The sequence below is a fragment of the Cibotium barometz genome, chromosome 3 (assembly GCF_041138505.1).
Source record: "Cibotium barometz isolate CiBa-2024 chromosome 3, ASM4113850v1, whole genome shotgun sequence".
In the NCBI taxonomy this organism is placed as follows: Eukaryota; Viridiplantae; Streptophyta; class Polypodiopsida; order Cyatheales; family Cibotiaceae; genus Cibotium; species Cibotium barometz.
The window spans coordinates 43,823,640-43,848,939 of NC_141048.1; the positions used below are offsets into that span (position 1 = coordinate 43,823,640).

The 25,300-nt window shown below is 46.1% G+C and overlaps 1 protein-coding gene across 4 annotated transcripts; it reads right to left on the reverse strand.

Annotated features, from left to right (window-relative positions):
• Window positions 1-5,399: 5,399 nt before the first annotated feature.
• On the reverse strand, window positions 5,400-25,213 carry LOC147640107 (myb family transcription factor PHL7-like). Of its 4 annotated transcripts, none has more exons than XR_015262446.1 (8): window positions 25,006-25,213; window positions 24,585-24,834; window positions 7,451-7,527; window positions 7,254-7,296; window positions 6,608-6,665; window positions 6,420-6,489; window positions 5,809-6,341; window positions 5,400-5,734 (listed from the first exon to the last, which is right to left on the reverse strand). XR_015262446.1 is itself a non-coding variant. In XM_086777139.1 (7 exons), the coding sequence occupies exons 2-7, from the start codon at window positions 24,805-24,807 to the stop codon at window positions 5,865-5,867; spliced, it is 948 nt and encodes a 315-aa protein (XP_086633265.1). In that variant the 5' UTR covers window positions 24,808-24,834; window positions 25,006-25,213; the 3' UTR covers window positions 5,400-5,864. The 4 variants fall into 4 exon arrangements, 2 of the variants coding, with proteins under 2 accessions (XP_086633265.1, XP_086633272.1); XR_015262447.1 differs by having other exon boundaries at window positions 5,400-5,745; XM_086777139.1 differs by having other exon boundaries at window positions 5,400-6,341.
• Window positions 25,214-25,300: the final 87 nt, after the last annotated feature.

Genomic DNA, 25,300 nt, shown 5'->3' on the forward strand with positions numbered 1-25,300 from the left:
ACGACATCGGCAAACTTCATGGAGGCTCCTAAGGAAGTGGAGTCAGATCATCTTTTGTGAGAGAGAGAGAGAGAGACAGAGAAACCCCACAACCCAATGTAACATGTCCCAACAGAGTAAAACCACCTCTGAGAGCCACCGAGCACTTTAGTCAAGGTCACAGGCACTTGTAGTAGCCTTGGACACATAGAGAGAGAGAGTGTGTCACAAGGACTATGAGTTTAGGGACTTGAGGCACTGGTCGCGGACTACCAAGTAAGAAGGAAACTTTATATAAGGTCCAAGTGTGCTAGGATTATTTACTTGAGGGAAGGTGTTGAAATATACAAGTGAATAGGGTGTGTGCGGGAACAAGCCCTTAGCAAGAGGCTGTAAAAGAGAATCTGTAAATGAGTGAGAAGCTGTGAAAAGGTGAGAAGTATCTACTGGGAGAGAATAAAGGGTAGCATGAGAAGATTTAGGAGGTGTGGAGATATTCTGGGAAGAGGTGGAGTGAATCAAGCAAAAGAGGTGGAGTGAATCAAGGAGAGATCGATGGGATTAGATGCTTGGATGTAAACTCTATAAATTGAGGCATTGACCTAATGAGAATTTGCTAGTTTTTTATTATCCATGCCTACATTAAGCTATCAGTTAATTGCTCACTAATCACGTCTTAATTATCATCTAATCTCTTTCCTAATGATGTAGATTCTAGCATTTGATCCACCATAGCTCATCACATTGCTGCAAATTTAACAAAAATTAGTTACTTCACTTACAAGAATGTTTGCATGAGCTCATATCAATATCATATCCATTTACACTTCTTAGCATGTACTCATGCTCTTCTCATCTCCAAGGCATAGTACCATAGCTTCCAAGTGATCTCAACACATCAAGTGTCCATATTATGCCTTTACCATGGCATAAGAGAAGCATAGGCAATCCAACAAAGCATTAATTAAGCATAGATTGCATCAAAGTGTTTGTATGATGAATCTCTCCCAAATCCCCTTGATTGGATATACCAATTGATTCAATCTTGCTTGATATGTGTGAATCATATGTAAGAGAATCCCTAATCAAAGGAATTAGTCATTCCATTCCAATGGTATTCAATGGTATGGAATTGATCATTGGGACCATTTGAATGGCAAGTTGAAGTGGCCAATACCAACAATGAATTAGGGTTTCCAAGTGTCAAACCCTAAATCACTTCCAACATCAAGGAAAAATGTGAAAGACGAAGAGTTAATGCCAATAACCACTCACCATTAATCTCCCGAAACTTGTATGGCTTGTCAATGGTTGAAATAGAAGCCTATTGTTTAAGATTTGTGGCCCTTGAACTTTCAACTTGCCTCCTCCTGATGCTCCATATTCCTATGAAAATGGAGATTGCTTGTAATCAACTTGAAGAGAAGGCTCATCACCACCAAAACTCTAGGGTAATGCTTCCTAATCACTGAGATTGAAGCCCTAATTTCTCCCAAGATCAAGCAAGAAGAAGAGGAAAAAACTTAAATATTTTGGATTAGCTGTTAATCATGGATTAGCAATTTTTCCCAATTTTGGTCTAGACATTCAAATTTGATGAGGCCATCCCCAAAAATTTGGTCCTAGTCCCCAAAAGCTTATGAAAAAGTGAATTAAAAAGATCAAATCAACTCAAGCAGGATCACCATATCCCCATGTTCTTGATCAAGATAATCAAGAAAATCCAGAAAACTCAAAATTTTTCAAAAAAAATCAAGAAAACGGATCAATTCAAAGCTCTGGTACCAATACAAGAAAGCAAATGACCCACTCAAGACATGGAGTAGATAACATGGATGTAGGTCACCATCCTAACATCTCATGAGGGAGAAGTCCACCATGGAAGCTTGGGCATAAGAGCTCCAAGAAAAGTAATAATCAAAATGATCAAAAAGGTACAAAGCCCATGAGCCCAATGTGTAATATAGCCCAAGGCCCCCAAAGTACACATGTAAATGGCCCTAAGTCCAAGTGCCTAGGCCCCATCCCCCATGTGCAAGTGACACCAAATCTACTTCATTACAAGATTTATTTTGCAGATAAGTGCCAAATTGTGAAAGGGCATAAGATAAAGAGAGCAAGTTTGAGATTAATAAATTATCCCCAATAAAAAGATAATAAATCATGTAATAGATTATGCAAAGGACAAATCAAAGATACCTCAATTAAGTATCTAATGAGAGAAAGAAATATGGTAGTTAGCTAGCTTTGAGGTTCCCAAAGAAACACACAATGTTCTAGAGTGGATTTCCCAAAACACACCATACATGAAGATCATTGTAGAGTAAACTTCTAGTAAGAAACTTGATGTTGATGGAAGGGGAAGTTTCAAAGTAAATTTGCATTTGGGAGGTAATGTGAAAACCATTAAGTGCATGTTCAATTGAGATACAAAGGTTTCCACACTGTTTCCATGTCCAATTTGTATGAAAGGATTGAATGGTTCAAAAAATGAGGTTGAGGATATGACTTGGACAAATGGAGGGGCACTTGCACGCAACTGCAAGGCAGTGCCAATCTGTATGAAAGGATTAAAAGGTTCAAAAAAAGGAGGTTGAGGATGTGACTTGGAAAAATGGAGGGGCACTTGCATGCAATCACAAATATGACACAAAAGCGAACAAATGCAAGATGGGATCTTTAGAAGGAATTGCTACAAGTGCACAACTAATCAAGCTCAAAATCTTGACCTTGTGAATTAGAGAGCGAAAATTTGGTTCAAAACTAGTGTTGCTCATGATAAAAAGTACCACCACAAGAGCTAAACAAAAGTCCTTTAATGTAGAGATCAAAAATTTCACCAATCTCTTGTTATTATAGCATGGCGAGAAACAAATATTACACATTACACATGGTAGCATTTTAACACATGTGTAAGTTTCATTGAAGGTGTAAAATTTCAAATTTGCTGACATGTTCAATGTAGACTTGATGTATGAAGTTAAATTTAATAATTTCAATGATTTCAATGATGACACCAATGCAATACTTCCACTAGAGTAGTTCTCACATATCTAAGCTATCTTAGATGGCGAATTAGGAGAAAATATAGTCACCAAAGCACTTACACAGGGCTGGTGACGTGTATCGAGGGTTCGGGAAAAGAGAGATTTGTTTTAGCCTAGAACTTGTTCAACTTGGGGAAAAGCCTTCTCAAATTTTTGTGAGAAGGCTTTCAAATTTCACAAATTTTAGTTATTGTTTTACATATATAGAAAATACCTTCTGAAATATGGTAATTTTCTTCGAAAGCAATGGTGAAAAGGATTTAGTGCCTTTTCAATAAAAATGTTGAAGACACCAACTTATATATCCATGGAAAGGGTGTATCGTGCAATTAGTATGTAGGATTAGAGGGGACGGTGGATGTAATAATCTGAAAGCTTTATACTTTTTGCCTAGTAATGAAATATATATTTTTCTCAATCTTCTCTAATGTTCAAATTTTCTTTATTCTAGTTCATATTATTGTACACATGAGAAACATCATGAAAGATCAAATGTTGTCATATATTTTTTTTCCACCAGTATCTACATTTGAAAATATCAATAAACAATAAGAAAAACCAAGGCATCTGAAATTTCCTTGCCCCAAACACCAAATGTCATACAGCAATAAGTTAGTTTTGAAAAAACTAGCTCACATGCATAAAAACTTAGTCATGTGTAATTGGAGTCATTAAAAAAAGGCGAGGTTTTGTAAAGCAATAAAGGTTTTTTACATCGATAGAAGTAAGCAAGCAAACTTCTGCTATAACAAATTAGGTCATACATATGTAGGGTTCAAAAAAGGTACATCTTAACCCTTAAATGAGCCTTTTAATTTTGATCTCTAAAGCCTCATCTTTGTAAAGTAGAGATTGCTTGGAAAGTCACCCAAAATAATTAAAACCTCTTAGAAGAAATAGTGTAAAGTTAGTAAGTTTGATATTCAAAAGTGGAAAAGTTGGTGAATTTGATATAAATATGGTAAATGCATAAACTCCAAATATATGCATGATGGGCCTGTTTAAAATTCAAAATTCATAATTACAAGATTTTGGAAACATTTGATTTAAAATAAAAATCCCAAACACTCCAAAGAAAATCATTATTTGTGTAGGCCTTGATGCCAATCTTAACCCCTCACTTATTTGCAAAGAATGGTGTACTGCAAGCATTTTTTTGTTTGGACATTCAATGGAAGGTAGACTGTTGTTGCCTTCATCTTTCATCGTGTTCCGTACAGCCAAGGGCTAGGTGGACCCATGTGCTTATGTCTAGGCAAAATTGGCTACTCTCTACACAATGATAACTCACTGCCCCATTATAAAGCCTGACCCTTGATCTAATTTTTATGTCATAGTTTCTATTGGCATTGCTATGCTTAGAGTCTGTATGTATTGTGCATTCTAGGATTCTCTTGCTCACTTTCAACGAGGGTAGTGAGGGCCTAATTTCTGTGGACATGCTTTTTGTCCACAATATATATTGGTATTTTTGTGGATGTTGAGAGTAATTTGACAAGTTGAAAATTCAGTAATGTGCAATTTTTGCAAGTCCGCTGCAGCATATTTGCATTGTTGATGTTAGGCTGCTGCATGTAACAAAACCCTTTAATGAACCATTAGAGTGACTGAGCTGTTTTGATTTTGAGAGGGGTCTAAATTTCATGACCGATGAAGTCAGTTGTCCAATCAGTGCTCCGCTCAATAGCTGATTCATGCTGAACATTGAATTTCTCCGACGTAGAGGATGATAACACCAAGAGAGACTCTTATGCTCCATATACAATTACCCATGCAAATGTTGAGTAAATTGATGACAAAGCATACTCCAAACGACAAATTCCATAAATGGAATTTTCACTTGGATGCTATAGTGATGTTTTGATGTTTTTTTATAGTAACTGGCCTTGCTACTTAGGCCCAAGATCCTCCCATAATTATCGTTTTTCACCGCTCGTAGGCACCCCTGCCCGTAGGCACTTTTTCATCCGCCCATAGACGATGCTACCGAGGAAGCACCTTGAGGGGTTTGAACCTAAGCACCTTTACCACTTGAGCTATCACCTCATTGGCAGTCATGTTTTGATTTTAGCTGTACACCTGGGACCAAGAGGTATTTTATAAAGAAACCAAAGGTTTTCAAATCATGACATGGTGATTCATGTAGTACTTGTACTAAAGAGGGATTTCGCAATGGGCGATTTCAGAAACATACATGCTTGTAACTTAAATGGGAGGATAAAGGAATTACATATCAGAAAAACGTCAAAGCAAAATAGCTGCAAGCCTGGGATCGTCACAAACACAAGCAAAAGAGAAGTTTTTTTCTCTCTTTAACTAGAAATAGCAGGCTCATTAAACTTTACCTGAGACACTCAAGCCATCAACAGTTGGTAGAACTATCATTTGAAGTTCATTAAGTAACAAGTAGAGAAACAATTGTCTTTACTATTTAGTACAGCTATTCTTAGAATGTAGTATACTTACACTCTAGACTTACTTAGTTCCTCATTGACTGCACTGAAGTGTCTACCCTTGAGCAACCCGACCAGTAGAGCTCATATGTACCTTTGACGAGTCATCATAAGAGAATGCCATAAAAACCTTCCTAAATGACAATAAAGCTTCTCTTAGGATGACAACCTCCTTGATTACACACCATGCATCGGTGCATTTGTATCCCACCTTCCAAACCCCCATAACAAGGAGCGTCCCATCATTGCAGACACCTGCAAACCATCTGAATAAAAATGAGCTAGCACAGAGACCTTGTTGAAGCAAGCACCTTTGATCAAACACTTACATGTCTTCTTCAAAAGGTAGCAGTACAAGCTCCTTGTTCTAGAGTAATCTGAATCCTCAAGGCTCATTAGGTGGTAGGGTACCATGTTGGGGGCCCATGTGCTCAAACCCTCCTTTCTCCTCTTTTTCTATCACACCATCGATCACCCTCGTTTTCTTTAAAGGTGGCTGGCCTGGTGCCTCATTTGGGCGTGCCAAAGCCAACTCTCTTTCTGCTGCTGCAGGTAAATTTTGCCCCACATGTGATGTATAATCTTCACATGATCCACTGGCATAGAGAACCGGAGTGGAATTTATGGGGCTAGTTCCAGAACCACCGAGGCTTTGTCCTTGCACACTGCCATACATAACATGTAATTGGTTTGAGTTTGTCTCCGGTGTCTCGCCTGTTAGTGGCTCCAACAACTTTGGCCCGTCTGGCTCTTGGGAGGAACTGGGCGGCTTCAAAGTCTCACTTAACCTCTGTTGTTCCTCAATTATCTTCTGCAAGTACTTGGCCTGTGCTTCGATCCGTAATTGTAGCTGCCGCTGAACCTGCACACATCAATGCCTCCTTTAGTATAATTGAATGTTAAACACACTAAATCCCTTCAACATGTTGTATAGAAATACCTCAAGCTGCTCATGCAGACGCTTTTGGACTTCCATCTGCATTCGTAAAGCTTCAGTAATCTGTAAGCCACTGTCCAAAACAGTTCTTTGATTGGAGTCAATGCAAATAAAACCATGAAACTAAGGACTATAAAGATACATAACAGTAGCATGCATCATGTACAAAAATAGAAGTAAAGGAAGCCCACGATGCAGCCTCCAGATTGGTTAGGATGTCTGCAGAGGCCGTTTTGTCCGACTTCTCCCCTGTGCCAAGAGGCCATCAGCAAATTAGGCTCTACAATTTTTGCTTCAGGCTATTTACACATAAAATTCTGCCCAACATCACATTGGGGTTGGGCTGACGATATTGCCCATCCAAGACTCAAGGGCAGTCAACCTTCCACCAGCATGCCCTCACACACAACCCTGCCCACCGTTCCATAGGGAGGGCTTGGGTGGGCAAGACTCACGGGCAGTTATGATGGGTCACCCCACAGGCTTCATTTCAATAGAAAGTCATATGTTATATAGAAAAAAATATGGAGGCATGCATATGTAATAGCATGCCCCAAACTTGCACACCTAACTGGGATTGAACTAACATCAGAACACTTCTTAAAAAGAAAGCCGCCATCTTTTACCCACAGGTGAGAGGATACTTCTTCCAAGGTATGAACCTGAGTTCGTATTCCCCCAGCTATGCCCCTGTGGTGCTGCCCACTACACACACTGCGTGTGCGTGTACATACATACATACGTATGTATGTATGTATGTATGTATGTAAGTACATGTACATGTGCACACATACACACACATGCACACATAATATTGAACTCTCAAAAAAAAGTTACCATCTTTTACAGCATCCGGGATGTACTTAGCAAGCCTGTATTTCTGCAACACCATGCCAATAGACAGTATAAGAGATAACTAGTTCCCCCCCAACCCCAAAAAAAAAAGGCACAATAGGGAGAGAAAATTTGAGGGGAAAAAGAGAAGGCTTCAAATACATGTGCAAAAAAAGGCCTAAAAGAAGCATAATGGTTACCTGGAGGTGACTCTTAACATGGTAGATTGTGAGGCCTTGAACACCCATGGCTCTTAAGACACCCTTTGGAGTAGCTCCTGTTGCATCAAGAAAGATTGCATTAATATAAATCTCTTCAAGCTGATACTACCTTTGATTTACTTACTCGATCCCTGCCAAGTACTTTACTTTAGCAAGTATGACACACGAATAAGAAACACAAGCCTGCACCTGAAATCCGTCAAGATCCCCAAAACTGCCCCCTACCCAGAAAAACATATCATTGACTTCGAAAGAGTTATACTTTCACAGCTCTAAGATTTGAACATCGATGTAAAGTAGTTGGATGCAATTGTCATGTGCATCCGTTCATCCCAATGCTCATAGACATGTATATTCTCATTAGCAAATAGATGGGTAGATTTAGGGGCAGATTTAGAGCAGATTTTGCAGCCCTACAAGCTCCCGGAAGTGCCCAAAACATAGCCCAATGGTTGGGACACCTTTTGGGCATAGTTTGGACACAAAATATGACTGTTTGGACAATGTTTTGTGGGAAAAATAGGCAAAACCGACTTGATTACGAATTCATTCCTTTTTCCTATAAATAGGATCATTAGGCATTCATTAGAATCATCATTCAAAGATCAAGAGGATCCATTTGTCAGAGTCTGCAAGGCAACAAGGACACAGTGGTGGATCAACAGGAGCTTCTCTTGTTCGATTGCAAGTAGAGGGTTGCAAGGATCTTTGGTATGCATCATGAAGCTGTGAATCAGCAAGATCATTGTATATATAGCATGTTTTGGCAATATACAGTAGATTAGGTCTCTCTCTCCCTCTCTTTTGTGTCTTTGCTAAACATAGGATTAGCGTTATCTTCTTTGCTTAGCGTTAATCATGAACACGCTTCCGCAACGTATGTTACAGCAATAGCTTACAATAGTACATTCCCCTAGGCTGCACCTGAAATCAGTCAAGCTTCCCAAACCACCCCCTACCCAGAAAAACATACCATTGACTTCAAAAGAGTTTTACTTTCACAGCTTCAAGACTTGAAGGTCGATGTCAAGGACTTGGATGCAATAGCTTACAATAGAACATTCCCCTAGGCTGCACCTGAAATCGGTCAAGCTTCCCAAAACCGCCCGCTACCTAGAAAAACACATCAACTTCCAAAGAGTTATGCTTTCACAACTCTAAGACTTGAAGGTCGATGTAAAGGACTTGGGTGCAATAGGTTACAATAGTACATTCCCCTTGGCTGAGCCAACAAGGGTGCCCAATGTACCCCCACTGTCAGCAAGGGACCCCATCTCTAAAAAATGGACAATCTTGCTGTCTAATTCCCTGCCCAACCCATGGGCTGGGGGATTTGTGTCACCAGCCAAAGAGTGAGCTCCATAAGTCAGCAAATTCCATGTGGCAATTTTCTCACAAGTTGAAACTGAGTCCTGGTAGTAAATTGAGTCCTCTTCATGCTGGAGTTTGTTTAGATAAGTCCTAGTAGTAAATTGAGTCCTGTTCATGCTGAAGTTTGTTCAGCTGAATCCTAGTAGTAGGTTGAGCCACTGGTTTGCTTCTAGAGCAGGAGCTCCCACTGACCTGCATACAGGCACCAACCCCATCTGAACCCATGCACCCCCCCCTCCTCCCCATCTCCTATGCGCACGACCCCCCTCCCCCTCTACACCTTCCCCCCTCCCTTCCTTGGCTTAGCCCCTCTGTTTTCCGGCTGTGCACCCATGCCCCCCCGCCAGCCCCTTCTTTCTGTTTCTCCCTGCCTTCTGCCTCCTTTTTCCTTTACACTCCTGTTCTTGCTCCTGCCTCCCCCTTCACCCTTTCTCCCACCATATCCAGCCCCGTCTCGCTTTTTTCTCCGTTTTTGAGCGCGTCTTTTGCCACTCTTCCTTTGTTTTCTTCCCGGCTGCTCACTAGGTCAGTTTTGTTCTTCATCCACTAGTTGGACTGCAACCTGCAGTTTTCCCTTTTCCAAATGATAGTAGCCTGTTATGTACCTGATGCTAAGCACAGAATCAGCTGGCCCGATCTGGGGGTTAGGGAACCCAAGTGCATAGTTGTCACGGTACGAAAATATTTGGATCTCCCAATTGTCTCCAAAAAAGAGCTTGCATGGGTAATGCGATACCAAAGGTCTCCCAGTGTAGTGTTTATGACTAAGGGACCGTCCTTTCACAGATACGGGCAATGTATCTAGGGTGATAGCTTTAGGGACTCCACTGTAGAGATCAAAATGGCCCTGTCCAAATCTTCTCCCTCGTACATAACTTGAGGATCTAACTGTCTAGCCTACCTATACCAGGGATCTTCAACTGATGTAGCAAGATTCTCTCCTCATCCTACCAAAACAATCAAGTGTACACTACCAATCCACCTTGCCAGATTTTTTGGGTCTCTCAACAACCCCATATGGAATCCTGAGTGGACACGAAAGTTGCAAAGTATTGCAAGCATTTGGGATCTTCGTTGAGCAAGATTTCTATTTTTGTTGAGCATTTGGAAAAAAAAATTCAAGGTGGGAAGGAGGGAGGGGGGAAAAACTCATACCATACGATATCGTGTGAAACCGTACCATACGAACCGTACGATATGAATAGGTTCATACCGGTACAAGAAACAACCATGCCCAAGTATCACCATTTAGCCACCCAACTAGTCGTGCTTTCTCATTATGTGTGTACATTGGACTGGTGTCCATGGCAATTGCATATGCCAGGGATTGATGCCATTCATGTGATACTATGGACTTGTGCCTCTGAGTACATGCCTGGAAATGCTTGGAGGATTGGTGTTCCATTGGGTTTGGTATCTTGTGTACTTGCCTGGAGCACGCCTATTTTAGTATAGTCTCATGAATGGGGATTGTCCATACCAATGTTGTATTGCATGGCATCTTTATGTGCTTGCTTGCAATTGAATTAGCATGCTGTTGTCATCCTTGCCTGACCAATGTGTAGCTCCGGGTACGGAAACGCCCGCCCATGAACCGTGCATGTGGAATTGTCCTTCCATAGGCGCACAAACATGTATAACAACCCACATGGCTCTTCCATATGCGCATAAACTTGTATGACAGTCCATATGGCTCATCCACAAGCACATAAACCTGTAAACCAATCCATGTGACTCATTCATGAACTCATAAACCAGCTCATGTGGCTTATTCATGAGCTCATAAACCTGTAGACCAGCCCATGTGGCTCATCCATGAGCGCATAAACCACTATAACAACCAATATGTCGCATAAAACCAAGCAAGCTTTAGGACTCTTTTGCTGAAAAAACAGCCATCCGGGGTGTGCAAGATGGTGTGCAGTAGTGAAAATCATCTTCCCCAAGCTCGATATGGCTATGGTGGGCTTAGAAATGAAGAGAAATGGTGAAAAATCAGAGTTTTCAGTCTCCAAAAACCTGCTTGAAGCTCACACTCGCCCAAGAGATAACTCTCTCATATTCAAAATAAGTATAAAATACTACAATGCCATGGTTAGAGCTGAATGACAAGTGCGAGGACACTTGTCTCACTTTTATCCTCTTATTTGCCACATGTTCCAAATCCAAAGACCAAAAATTCCACAATCTTCAGCTCAAAATATCCCGGATGATAGCTAATTTCACAATGGCGCTTTGGCAATCCTCAATCTCTGCTAAAATCCGAAGGTAATTACGCGAACAGAAATTCCATCGGAGATTGCCAAAAATAGCAACTTAGAATATACATATAAGCACCGTGTAGAAACTTGTTTCATTGCTTGATCTCTCCCAAATCCTCAAGAATTCGCCATACATACTTTCCACTTGACACTTGAGCTCCAAAGCCCATTTTTATGTTCAAGAAACCATCTCGAGTGCCTAAACAATGCTACGAACACTTGATCCTCTGTACTGGATAATCTCCCATTCCCAAAGCTTGTATGTAACATGTAGCGGAATTATGTGTAATGAAGGATCCTATCACACAAGTCTCACACCGCCTTCTTTATCCTGAGTTTTACAAGTCTTTAGCAATCCACTTTTATCACTTTAAACTTTAAATAATGAGAGAGAGAGAGAGATATAGATCTGTACACCTTATTGGTGTCCCAAATTACCCACTAAAGGGGCCCCTCCTATTGCTAGGAGTATTTGCTTTATTATCTTTGAAGAGAATGAATGAGGACTGACTTTGGACTATAGATAAGCCAAATGCAAGACCTTTGGAAGACCAAGAGTCGGACTGAACTGTACACGCCTGTTAGAGGCACCAATGATGACCGATCTCAAGCCTATGCACTCTTCCAATGGAATGTAGGAAGGCTGCAAATCTGAGACTAAGAGAAGGGATTGATTGGGACTGTTCTAGGCTGTGTGTATATGTTGAAAATGAATGAATGAATGTGTTTTACCTTCACCAATAGGGCTGTGGCAAAACGATGAAATGTATGGATGCTGAATTCTACATGAAGGTTGAAAACGCAAATACTGAAGCGCTTCTACTGGCTGAATGCTGTTGATGCTACGTTTTGATGATGTAGGGCTGAATGCTTCATGAATTGATGCTCCTTGTGCTGAAGGAAAACGCTTGACTCCCAATGTTTATGAGATAATGCTGAGCTATTTATATGCTTCTCATGTGCTGGTTGGCTCGCTAAAATATTGGATGATATTTTGAGGCTTCTACAATGGTCTAGATGGTCTATATGCATATGGGATGAACGATATGCAAAATGCAAACATGATCTGATGCAAACCCTAAGGCTTCTACTTACTTCAATATGCATGAATGATTCTCTCCAAGTGGGTTAAGGAGCTTTGACTGACGGACTGACTCTCTAAGGTTGAGGAATGACAATCAATTAAGAACTCACGAGAGATTGGAATACCTTTTTTTGCGCTCGCTGAAGCTTCCGTCGCCCCTGCCAGTGGTTCTGCATCGCGCTTGTCGCCCCCTCCTTCCTGCTCGCCCTCCCGCCTGCCCATCGTTCCTTCCCCCCCTCCGCCTCCATTGCCCGCCGCGGGGTTTTCTTTAGCCCCCCTCGCCTGCTTCCGCTGTTGCGCCCCCCCCCCCCCCCCCCCCCCCCCCCCCCCCCCCCCCGTTTTTTTTTCAGCTCCGCTTCGCTTCCTCTCCTCGCGCATCCCCCTTGTCTTCGTGCCCCCACTCTGCTACGCCTCATCCTCCCCCATCCGCTCGCTTCCTCCATTTCCCAATTGCGCGCAGCTCCCGCCGTCCCCTTTGTTGGGGTTTTTTTTTCGCTTTTTATCATTCGCCTTCTCCTTCTTGCTTCCGCCCCCCCTCCTCCTTTTTTCTTTTTTATCATTCGCCTTCTCCTTCTTGCTTCCGCCCCTCCCTTGGGGTTTTGTTTCGTTTTTTCGCTCCGTATCCCGCCTCTCTGTGTGCCGTTCGTTTCCAGCAGGTTTCCGCCTTCGCCTCGCCTTCGCCGCAGCTTCAGACTCTGATGGAGGCTCCTCCCGCCCCGCCTCAGAGGGACTCATCCGCAGCCCCCTCGCCCGCCCCCGAGGTCACCCCCATCAGGCTTTCTCTTTCGCCGGAAGAGGAAGCGAGCCTCACCGCAGAGGTGGAACGCCTCCAGGCTCATTCCACCATCTGCCGTATAGTCGGCACTCGCCCCAGCAGAGGGGAGATCAGGGATCTTCTTCAGGCCCGCCTTCTTGCAGATGTGGGCAAGATCCTGGATGTACAGCTTCTGGGCCGGGGACATTATCAAATCAAGTTCGAGGCCGCCCAGAGCGTTGCCAAGGTCCTTGCCATGAGTCCCCTTGACATCAGGGGTGCTCGGGCTTTCTTCAGACCTTGGCAGCATGGATTTGACCCAGCAGCGGCGGAGCAGGGAGAGCGCCTCTTCCATGTTACAGTTTGTTTCCCTGGTCTCCGCCGGGAGTATCTTCCGCTCCTCTCCAGGCTCGGAGCATTGGTGGGCTCGGTACTAGAGACGGGCCCCTCAGCTGCTTCAGTGGTGGCCAGAGCAGCGGGGCTACCTTCGGTCAGAGTGTTGGTGTCTGACATCTCCTCCCTTCCTAAGGTCATTCAGCTACCTAGGATAGGGGGGGGGGGGGGTGGATAGATCAGAGAGTGGAGTTCTCGGGGCTCCCGAACCAGTGCTTCATTTGCAGGCAGGTCGGTCATCTGGCCAAGGCCTGCCCTCGCAGGAGACCTCGACCCGCACCACAGCAGCAGGCTACTGATGGCCCGCCCACAGATTCGGCTCGGCAGGCTGCCTCCGGGACACCTGCTCAGGCCACAGAGACCTCGGAGTGGCAGCCTGGACAGGGGCGCCGCCAAGGGAGACAGCCACAGCAGCACGCCCAGAGACCGCTGCAGCAGCAGCCACAGTCTCAGCCTCACTGGGTTCCCGTGAGGAACAGCTTCGCTCCCCTTCAGGAGGAGACCCCTGCAGCGACTGAGGACCAGGAGATGCCAGCTCCCCCTTCTTCACCCCCCCCTCCCCCATCCCCTTCCTCCGCCTCGCTTCCACCATCGCCTCCTCCCGCCTCCGCTCCAGCTTCGGCAGCGGCTCCCTCTCCACCTCCCTCGCCTCCCCCTCCTCCCCCTCCGCCCGCCTCACCTTCCCGGGAGGCCCTGGCAGTTCCCTGGCGCTCACCTGCAGTCCGGAGAGCGCTGAGCACTGACCTCGCTCGAGCATCACAGAGGAGACCTATGCCGATTAGGGCCTCACGGATTTCATCTATCCGCAGTCGGCTGAGTCGCCTTGGCATTAGACAGCGCTCGGAGGCTTTTGATTATACTTTCACGGGGCTTTTTGGAGCAGAGGGCCCCCATGAGCCAGCACCCATTCGCATTCATGTAGTGATACCTCCGGCCCGAGGGGAGGAGGCACTAGACTCAGCGGTGGCCTTCTCGTTCCCTCTTTGTGGACCTTGTGACCGGGAGTGGACTCTAGAGCTCGCTCTCAGCACTTTGAAGACTCAGGCAGTTGAGTTTTCGCACCACATGAGCGATCTGGAGGTGACAGATGTGATAGGCCGACTTTGGGAGTTGGCTCATTTTTTCTTGGATCCCGGGAGTGTGGATACCTCAGGGATTCGTCATTTGGTCGTGCGCATAGTGGCAGACTTGGCACGCGACCCTGGATATGTTAGTATACACGAGGTTGCTCTGTCAGAGCAAGAGGCAGTCGCCATGGGCCACAGCCACTGGCGCCTGATCCGGGATTCTTGCAGTACACCGGGTGGGCAGATTCGCAGCCGTTCGGATGGGGACTACTCTCCATCCAAGCCGCTTGCGAAGGCCCACCGTACGGCTGAGACAGCATCCACCTCAACAGGGCATCCATGAGGATCATCTCATGGAATGTCCAGGGCCTTGGCGGAGCACACTTTATACGCTATCGAGGCTGCTTGAGGCAGGAGCTTCAGAGATGCCTGGTTGTGGCAGCATTGATATTTTGATGATGCAGGAGCACCACTTGGGTGAGAGCAGGATCCGGAGATATGGTTCGGTGATGCCTGGTAGATGGGACACTTTTTGGTCTGCAGGGTTTGGTCCTTTGGGTGGACAGGGAGGAGTATGCATGGTTATTGCAGATGTATGGCGGCAGGCCATTGTGGATCGAGGGATCATTGTGCCTGGTAGAGCACAGTATGTCATTCTGAGGATGCATGATGAGCTATTGGGTGTGCTCAACATCTATGCGCCCAATCATGCTAGTGCCAGAGCAGAGTTCTGGACTCAGGTTACAGATGCATTGCCAGAGGCCGCACATTGGTGTGTTGGGGGAGACTTCAACATGCTTGAGGACCCGGCAGATAGGGTGGGAGGCAGTCATGTTACAGTGCACGGCATGGAGCTTGCAGCTTGGGACCGGTTTTGCATGTCACTGAGGATCACTGATGCATGGCAGCATGGGGCTTTCTCCCGGTCTCAGGACAGTCTTAGTTTCTCTCGGTCGGATCGCCGACAGGGAGGGACTAATCTATCACGGATTGATCGCTTTTATGTGGGCGACTAGTTAGGGGAGCGAGGGGGCTCCGTCGGCATTCTCGCTGGCACCTCATTTTCAGATCATGCACCAGTTATATTGGCATTGGAGGAGGGGACCCGGGAGCCTAGCTTGCAGTTGAGGATCCCAGAGAGGGTACTTACAGATCCCAGTCTCGCTGAGGACATTGAGAGGATCTGGCATGATAGTCAGTGCTCTGACCAGGATGCAGCGGGCCAATGTGCCCAGGGACTCATTGATCTTAGCTCTTTTCTACACGCTGCAGCTTTGACACGACTGGGAGAGATTCGCGAGCGGGAGCAACGGCTGAGACGCAACCTTGCTTCGCTACAGCGCCTTCAGGAGCAGCAGCCTGCATGTGAGTGGGTGGCGTCCCAGCTGAGCCAGGCACGCCAGGAGGTTAGAGAGGTAGAGGAGCAGAGACATGAGTTTTACTATCGTCGTCAGGCCTCTCAGTGGACGCAGCTTGGTGATAGAGTGACTGGAGAGTTTTTTGAGATCACTGGACCCCGTCATGCGCGAGCAGGAGTCCGCCAACTGGGTAGACCGGATGGATCGGTAGCTACTGAGCTCGGGGAGATCAGAGCCATTGCTACTGCATTTTATAGTGACCTGCTTTCAGCGGAGCCAGCCACTGAGGATCGAGATGTTTGCAGACAGACTGTGTGGGCCCATGTGCAGAGGAGGGTCACAGACCATATGCGTACAGTTTTAGGTGCGCCTCTGTCAGAGATTGAGCTTGCCGAGGCCTTGAGGGTCCTGCCGTGACATAGTTGCCCAGGGGAGGACGGACTGACGCCGGCCTTTTTTATGCGCTATTGGGACCTTTTGGGGCCAGGCCTCCGCAAGGGCTTTCAGCATGTTTTGGACACTGGGGTGATGCCGCAGAGCTTTTCAGAGGGCTTGATCTATCTTATCCCCAAGGGGGAGGGAGTATCAGATGACATTCGGCATTGGAGGCCTATTACGATCCTCAACACTGTCTACAAGGTCTTGGCAAAGGCCTTGAGTTTGAGGATCCAGCCCTTCTTGGGGGAGTTGATTCATGCTACTCAGACAGGATTTGTCAAGGAGCGCAGTATCCTTGACAACATCTTTACTTTCTGGGAGGCGACGGCCCGAGCTAGATTTCTTGGCGAGGACTTGGTCGTGATGCTTCTCGATTTTGAGAAGGCATACGATAGAGTTGATTGGGGGTTCTTAGAGGGCACTATGCTTCGCCTGGGCTTTGAGCCAGGTTGGATCAGAGGGGTGGCAGCTCTGTATTCCACAGCTCGCAGCCAGGTGCTGATTGCAGGAGGACGGGGGGCGAGTTTTGAGCTGACCAGATCAGTCCGTCAGGGGTGTCCTCTCGCCCCTTTCCTTTTTCTCTTCTTTGTGGAGGCTATAAGTATGTATTTGACGGCAGAAGAGGTTGGTTTGAGAGGACTGCAGCTCCCAGTCCAGGGGGAGGACCTGCTTGATGCTGAGTTTGCAGACGACACGGGCTTATTTTTGCATGGCCATGAGGCCAATCTTATTCGGGCTGAGCAGTCGCTCCAGGTTTTTAGTGCAGCTTCGGGAGCACTGATCAATTGGCGCAAGACAGTGGCCTTTTGGATCAGTAGTGCTCCCACTCCGGCATGGAGCCCGGACCCCGGTTTTAGATGGATTCCTCCAGGCACAGCAGTGCGGTATTTGGGATGCCAGATTGGCCTTGATTTGTCACCTGAGCAGCAGATTGCCCCGCTTCTTCTGAGCATTCGGAAGAAGCTATTGTATTGGAGTACAGCTCGACTATCCTTGGCTGGGAGGGTGGTGGTGGCAAATCAGGTGCTATTAGCGACCATGTGGTACATTACGTCTTGCTGGATTTTCTCGAGCTCTTGCATCAGCCAAGTACAGAGGCTGATCAGGAACTTTCTGTGGTCCGGGAGGGACGGTCAGCCAGCTCAGGCAAAGGTTGCATGGGCAGTTATTACACTTCCGCTGGCTCAGGGCGGTTTGGGCATTATAGATCCAGTCGATCAGAGTAGAGCCTTATTGGGGAAGCTTATTGTTCGGGGGTTGCTTCCAGGCGCTGAGCCTTGGAAAGAGCTTCTCTTGCAGCGACTACAGGCTCGGGCGCCCCCAGCAGGGGGTACTTGGGCACCAGAGATTCGCTGGATCTTCACAGAGATGAGGAGGACAGGCCTCAGTAGAGGATGGGAGGACAGATTTGCTTTGAGCATCCTGAGAGCTTGGGAGCTGCTGAGACCGGGGCTCTCTCAGCGGCCTCCTTCTTGTGTTGAGGAGCGGGCCCGACAGCCGCTCATCTGGAGCCCAGCGGTTCGCACGGAGCAGGGTCATATGCTGGGTTCTCGGCCTCGTCTAGCCTGGGGACCTTTAGCGGCAGGCCCAGCTCGCAGTTTTGGAGACTGGCAGGCTTTCTGCAGTCTACCAGAGGAGATCCAGGTGGAGAGGCTGAGTCACTTCAGAGGGGGTTTGATTATGAGGGATGATATACAGGAGGCACTCACAGAGGAGTGGTTCACGCCTCTCGAGCCAGTGGCCCCACGGTGGATGGGAGCCTTTACACAGTTGGAGATCCTGATTGCTGTCAGAGCTAGCACTGAGGATGGCAGATGCTTCTACTATGAGATTCAGGATGAGGGCAGACTCCAGAGAGTGGAGGTGGAGTCGCCTTTGGTTGCAGAGTGCACCTTTCAGAGGATTCGGGTAGTGGCCGCCGCTTCTCGGAAGTGGCATATTGACCCCGACCCTGCTGATGTGCTCCCGGATTGGCGCATATGGGCATATGCAGCGCACCCCTTGGCCCGGCTACAGTGGGACCCCGGGGAGTACGAGTGGCATGATCCTTATGCATCCCTTGAGGCCACACAGATCACCTTTTTCCAGTATACTGTTCGGCTGGGGCGGCATATTTTGACGGCGAGGAGGACGGTTTCTCCAGCGGCAGCAGGGCATTGGCAGCTACAGGGACTCTCACAGGAGTTCCTTGAGGATTTCTGGGCTCGGCTCTGGGCTAGTCGGCAGGCCCGCAGGATCTCGGCTTTTCAGTGGCTGGTCGCCCACAGGGGCTCAGCAGTTGGCACTTGGCTTGTTTACAGCGGTCTTCCGACGGCCTGCGTCCGATGCGGCCACCCTATGGAGACACAGAGACATTGCCTTTGGGACTGCCCTCAGGCACAGCAGATTTGGCTGCGGATGCTGCATATTCTCGCCCCCCTCTCTCCAGAGGGTATGTTTACGTGGGGTGCCGCTGCTTGGTCGACTTCGTCAGGGCCTGCTATGGGCTATGAGATGGAGCAGGGCAGTCAGGCCATCAGATTTATTAGGGGCCAGCCTCGCCTGGTTCCAGCACCGGATTTCTCGTCCGCCAGATGGACACATGAGAGGGATTTACGATGGGAGCTCCTCAGCAGCCTCACCATCTGGTTCACCTGGAGGGCCCGGTGCTTTACGGCCTTTGAGGGGAGATTGGAGCCACCAGCAGAGACTGTACCGGGGAATTTGGCAGGAGTTGATTCACACCCTGCGAGGACAGTACGACCGCATCCGGGGTGACTCGGATGAGGCGATCTTACGGCGCCAGGCCTTTCACACCACTTGGCGTTGTGGCCCTTTCTACACCTTACACACAGGATCCCCCCGCTGGCACTACAGGCCACCTGTTTGGCTTTCCCCCCCCCCCCTATTGTATGATTTAGCCGCTCAGTTCTTTGTACTGATGCTTGTATTCTGCAGCACCTAGGGAGAGTCTCCCAGGCTGCCATGATGTATTCGCTGCTCTATCTCTCTTAGGAGCAGGAGAGATCTTTTGTAGCCCTACGGGCGTTTTTTATATAACTAATGAAAGGATCTTTTCTCGGAAAAAAAAAAAAGGGTTGAGGAATGACCTGCGTAACTCGTGCCTAGCATATCCTGGACTGAGGATTACAATAGGGTCACGGCGTATGACAAATATCAAATCCTAAAGGGTTCTACTGCAGTACAGTGTTGCAATGATAATGAGCCATCTTGTCACCATGCACTACAGTGCAAAGTGTATGTGACAATGTACATTCTTGATCTTTTGGGCATCCAAAACCCATCCACACATGAATTCTACAAAATGGTGACAGGTAAGCTTTAATGCTTAATTATGGAAGGAAGCAACAGGAGGGAGAAGCAGGACTCCAGGTTCACATACCCTATGTAGTGCTCTCTTGTGGGTAGTGTGAGTTGCAGATCTACACCGACAACCATATTGTTTGCAATACTATATTCATATACATAGGTATGGAAATCTCATCAAAAATGCCCATGACACTAAGTACTTGAATCTTCCAAGATTAATATACTCTATTTGAGAAAGGGGTTGGCCGTTCCAGCTCATTGTGCGTCTCTTATCAATTCAACAAACTACATCTTGTATAATGCTTGTTCTCCATTAAATCTTCGTGTATTTAATTTTATTGATTAGCATTGTGTTCGACTAAGCTTTCCACACCGACTGATGGAATTACACCAAGGATTAGGAAAAATAGGCTGATTATAAGGATCAAGGCTCATAAGTGAAAATCCCATAAGTAAAACTTTTATAGGCAAGCTATATAAGTGAGTGTTATGTGATGAGTGGGCTATCATATCGTACTATCATGATGGTCAGTACCAGGGCCATGAGTGATAACCCACTCCTACCAATCCATTGATGGATGCAAACAGTCTACCGATGGCCCCTTACGGCAGGTCTTGGTGGTATGGGACACCAAGGCTAACTAGTGTGAGTCTGCATGGATAGCAACTTCGACTCCTATGCTCAGGGGTGATTCAATGTACTCGATCTACAGTTGGGTGATGAGCTCACACTTGCGAAACCTGATTAACCACCTTTATGTTTGTGTTTAAGGGATCTTAGAAGGGTTTGATCATGACAAACACCTAATGATTGATATCAGAGCAACCCTAAACTGCCGGTGAATGTGTAGCATAGTGATGTGGATTTGTGACTAAGAAGGGGGAGGTCCAACGTTCAAATCCCCACATGCTCCCCCAACGACATCTACGCAATTTGTGGCCATAATTGTACCACCTTCAGGTAGGACCAAGCTACCTTCAAGTGAACACTCAAGGTGCTACTAAAGAAGGATCTACACAAAAGAGGGGGGAGGGAGCGGGGAAAGGGGAGGGTGTTAGCGTTGAAATTTGCTACCCTCTCTCCTCGCTTCCACGTCAACAACATTAATCCCACATATGAAAGAAAGTGAAGCAAATAGAAAACACAGATGTAGGCCTAGGTACAAGACCTGTAAATGCTCGAAATTGATGTTTATTGCTGAAATTGCTGAAAACTGAGCACGAGGGAAGCCCACAGGTGCTGTACAATGATAAGAAGCAAAAGCGGCTGCTAATGACCTCAAGAGGATGCAGAGAAATGAGGGGAAAGGGGGACAGCCCTTATATACTCCTCATGAGAGCTAGTCGGCCAGCTGTAGCAGGCTCACAACTCCATAATAGCATAAAAATGCTATAGAAGGCATAAAAAATGGGAAAAAATGCCTAAATAAATATGCATATGCAGGGCCTCATAAATGGCCAATACAAGCATGAAAATGATGCAGTAGACCATCTGGAGATGATATATTCCAACACCTCTTCAACGCCAGAGGGTCGGTCCAATACCAGCACACTAAAGTAAGAACTCCAAAAGTAGCCGAAGTTCAGTCCGGGGGATCCTTTGGTTGATCATCTCCAATGTTAACGAAGGAAGAAATCAGTGGATAATCCTCAACCTCATCCGATGTGACCCTAACCTCTATGGAAGAAGTCATAGCTGTGGTCACTAGGATTGTCTTGTGGAGAGAGAGAGAGAGAATCTATAACTGGCACGGGGCCACTTTGGCCCTAGTCTCCTAATGTTGTGAGGCAATGCATGAGTCCGAATACCGCCTTTGAAGTTCAAGCCACAACCGAGAGGCATCATAAGAAGCAGATAAAAATTCCACCTATATGGAAGGTGACAAAGATTGGATGATAACCATCCTGGCAGAAGCATCATAAACTCCCGATAAACAAGATCGGGTAACTAAGGAGAAGCAACTGCAGCCCAAAGACAAGAAGCCTCCAAAGGTTGGCTGAGTCCGGTATGACCAAATCTAATAGTTGGTAGAAGTAAAGGGAGGGTTTTCAGAAGCCATCACCACCAAGAATCCAAACCTCCTCAAGAAAGACTAGAAGAGAGGGTGGGTAGGAGATCCAAGCACTGGAGAAGAAACTATAGAAGGAGCAGCAGGAGAGAAATCTCTTGAAGTCATGTCCTCTGACAAGAAACCTTATCTTAAGAAAGAGGCCGAAAAAATCAGCAAATCCTCCTCTCAAGCTGGGCACAGCAAGAAGAAAGGGATGGAGGGTGGTCTCTCCAAGCTGTAGATCCCTGTCCTCAACACCTAGAAGAGGGCTTCAGCAATCCAATCAGCAGAAAAAAACAGCAATCTTTGCTGAAAATTCAGAAATACAACAATCCCAAGTGTCAGATGAAGAAAATGCTGCAATCTTGAGGAAGCCTCTGCTCCTGGAAGAAAACGCAGCACGGTTCTCCTGGGCGGCTCTTCTGCATTTCTTTCATGGTATCAGAGCCTGTTCGGCTCTTGGGCTCCGTCTCAGATTTGCTCCTGCTTGGCATCGTTCCGGGGCTGATGCTCGGCATCGTTCGGGTGTCTATTTTTGGGGGGGTGTTGGCGTTGAAGTTCGCCACCCTCTCTCCTCGTTGCCACATCATCCCACATACAGGGATTCGGCCTTCACAGCCCTCCTATATGGGGCAGTGCACGCCATGGTCTCCCTCATCCCCCACTTATGGTGGACAACGGGATCGGGAGTGGCGAGACCATCATCAGCTAGGCTAGGCCTTCCATCCTCTCCGCTTCTCTAGCAGTTCTCCTAGGCGGCTCTTCTGCATTTCTTTTAGGAGGGGTGGGGGACTAACGAGAGGCAAAAGGTGAAGCATGGAACAAGGTTGTTGTTTCTAGGGTTTGCACAAGAAACAGGTATTCCTCTGAATCTTCCCTATTGGGTTCGCATGCTCTAGATAAGGTAGGGGTGTTGATGTTTTAGCATGTATAAGGGTTTGTAGGAGGAGGAGAGAGTGTGTATGCAAAAGCTATTCTATGTACACGTGTGCTTGTGCAGGTCACGGTCTTGGTGCAATAGCCTAGCCGTACAAGGGCAGTGCTACCGACCTCTTTGGCACCTATTACTGACTAAGGGCTTTTGTATCTTCCCAATGATCCCTTTTTCTAGGTCCAAACTATCATATCAATGGATCAGTTTTTTTTTTATCCCAAAATTAGCAGAAACCAAAGTGCAACCTTGCACTGATGTAGAGCCAGTGTGTCACATAGCACTCCACTGCAGGGTGCATGTGACAAGCTGGTTGAAATTAGACGAAGGACAAAAAAAAACAGCATGTCTGCTGTAACCACATGAAGCTACACCAGTGGAAAGTTTAGTTTAAACACCAAACTTAACAAAAACTAAAGTGCAATCTTGACTCCATGAGATCTACGCTGTAGCTAACAACGAGATTTTGTGTCTTCCCTATGATCCCCTGCTTCTCGCTTTGTTCAAACCACAACTTCTTGGTGAACATGACCATTTGCTCAATCTGAGCTTCGTGTTCTTCTGCCTTGCCTGGCTTGAGCACAAAGAACTCCCTCTATCCATTTACATGTCCATTATCTACGTGTGATGTGCAAGCATCCACTGCATTGTTTGCATCATATGAGTTTCTGGGAGGATAAAAGATCTGGTACTGACATGCTGATGGTAGTGTAAATGTTTATTGTTGAGAGAACACTATCCATTACTACAATGCCACAAAGATTCAAAAGCTGGTTTTCTCAAGGCCATGTTTGTACTACCTCCCAAGCACAACACCACCATTCAAAAATTCAACACCAAAATTTCTTTCTCCATGATTAAAAAATGGTATTGTGAAAAGTTGTTGTCTAAGCTTTGCTCTAATACCAGTGTCACTTACTCTAATTAATCAAGAATTTGATGCAGTCAATCATTTAGACAGCAGTTGTGAAGAGAAAACCACAACACTTTCACTTGGCCGATTGCTCTGCTACTTCCCCCCCTCTTTCAGATGTGGAGTATTTGCTATATCTCCCTATGCTTGGCTTGAGCACAAAGAACTCCCTCTATCCATTTACATGTCCATTATCTACGTGTGATGTGCAAGCCTCAACTGCATTGTTTGCATCATATGAGTTTCTGGGAGGATAAAAGGTCCGGCACTGACATGCTGATGGTAGTGTAAATGTTCATTGATGAGAGAACACTATCCATTACTACAATGCCACAAAGATTCAAAAGCTGGTTTTCTCAAGGCCATGTTTGTACTACCTCCCAAGCACAACACCACCATTCAAAAATTCAACACCGAAATTTCTTTCTCCATGATTAAAAAATGGTATTGTGAAAAATTGTTGTCTGAGCTTTGCTCTAATACCAGTGTCACTTACTCTAATTAATCAAGAATTTGATGCAGTCAATCATTTAGACAGCGGTTGTGAAGAGAAAACCACAAAACTTTCACTTGGCTGATTGCTCTGCTACTTCCCCCCTCTTTCAGATGTGGAGTATTTGCTGTATCTCCCTATGCTCTGAGTGTATTACCAGACTGAAATAAAGCAATCCAACTGTTTCTTCTCCTCCAGTCTCCAAGTGCCTTTGCGGAATTGAAAGTAGTCAATGCCTTCACTTCTTTGCAGAGTTCCTGAGCTGGTGTTAGACTCTCACACCTGCTGATTTCTGCTCACAAGCGGAAGCCCTTTTCGCACTACGTGTCCCAATGTCATCCAACCACACTGAACTTCACTCTCATAAGAAAACAAACTTTACTTACCTAGGACTTCACTGACAAGAGCACATCTCTTTGAACAACATCAAATACTTATGTGGTTCAATGACTCCTCTCCACGGAAAAAGTGGTATAGTTAGTGGTTATCCCCAACTCAAGCAACGACCTTAGTGAAGAAAGAAGAAAGCAGATAAGGGGTTAAGGTGATGTTAAAACACACACAACACAGACTATATTGTGTTAACTGTTACCAAGCGGACACAATTCATTTTTGATGTGCATTTGTAGTTCTGTTTGGACACAATACACCAAGTAACAAAGGAACTGCCATGATTATATGATGACTCACTATCTGGACCACCAAGCTGAGTAACGGCTTCGACAAAGCGCTCGTGCAGCTCCGAGGTCCATCGTAATCGCTGCTTCGTAGATGCTGCTGCTACCCTGGCTGCAATGTCCCCTCCTTCATTGCTCATAGCCATGCTAGATCCAGAAGAAAGCCGTTGATCCGGCATCCCGGGGCCTCTGTGGTGCACGAGACTTGTGGTGGAGAACTTCTTGGCCTGATACATTTTAAGGTATAGATGTCCAACAGGTTCCTGCATGGTGACAAATTTACAGGAAAACCCTTTAGCAATCTACTGACGTCAGACGAGGAGCGCAATACACAGAGAAACTCTAAAACAGGTGTTGGGTTCCAGCGATACTTTGCTTTTTCGCTCAATTCAGGGTTTTCAATTGCTTGGAGACCCACAAACGAGAGGAGTTACCAATTGATTTGTGCAGAGATGAAGAGCTTGTTGTTGGGAGAGCAGTTACGAAGTCCATAGAATAGGCGAGCAAACCCGTTGCAGCGACCCGTCCACCTTACATAGTGCTCTGATACAGAGACTCATTGGGTGACGTGATTGATAGCACTCTAACCCTAGGTATACTGTGTGCATAAGTTACCTCCTGTTATTGTTCTTGGAGTAAGTGAGAAGAGATGAGAGAAGAGCAAGACTAAAAAGGCACTTGATAACCCCTTCCACACCTACCCTCTTAAGTGTCTTGCCATTTAAGCAT

Excerpts from the sequence above, each read along its gene's own strand:
- LOC147640107 (XM_086777139.1), bottom strand. The coding sequence starts at position 24,807 with ATGTATCAGGCCAAGAAGTTCTCCACCACAAGTCTCGTGCACCACAGA. Across the intron at positions 7,528-24,584 it reads TCAGCTTGGTGGTCCAGATA|GAGCTACTCCAAAGGGTGTC; the intron begins GTGAGTCATCAT and ends TTGATGCAACAG. Across the intron at positions 6,342-6,419 it reads GTCTGCATGAGCAGCTTGAG|GTTCAGCGGCAGCTACAATT; the intron begins GTATTTCTATAC and ends TGATGTGTGCAG.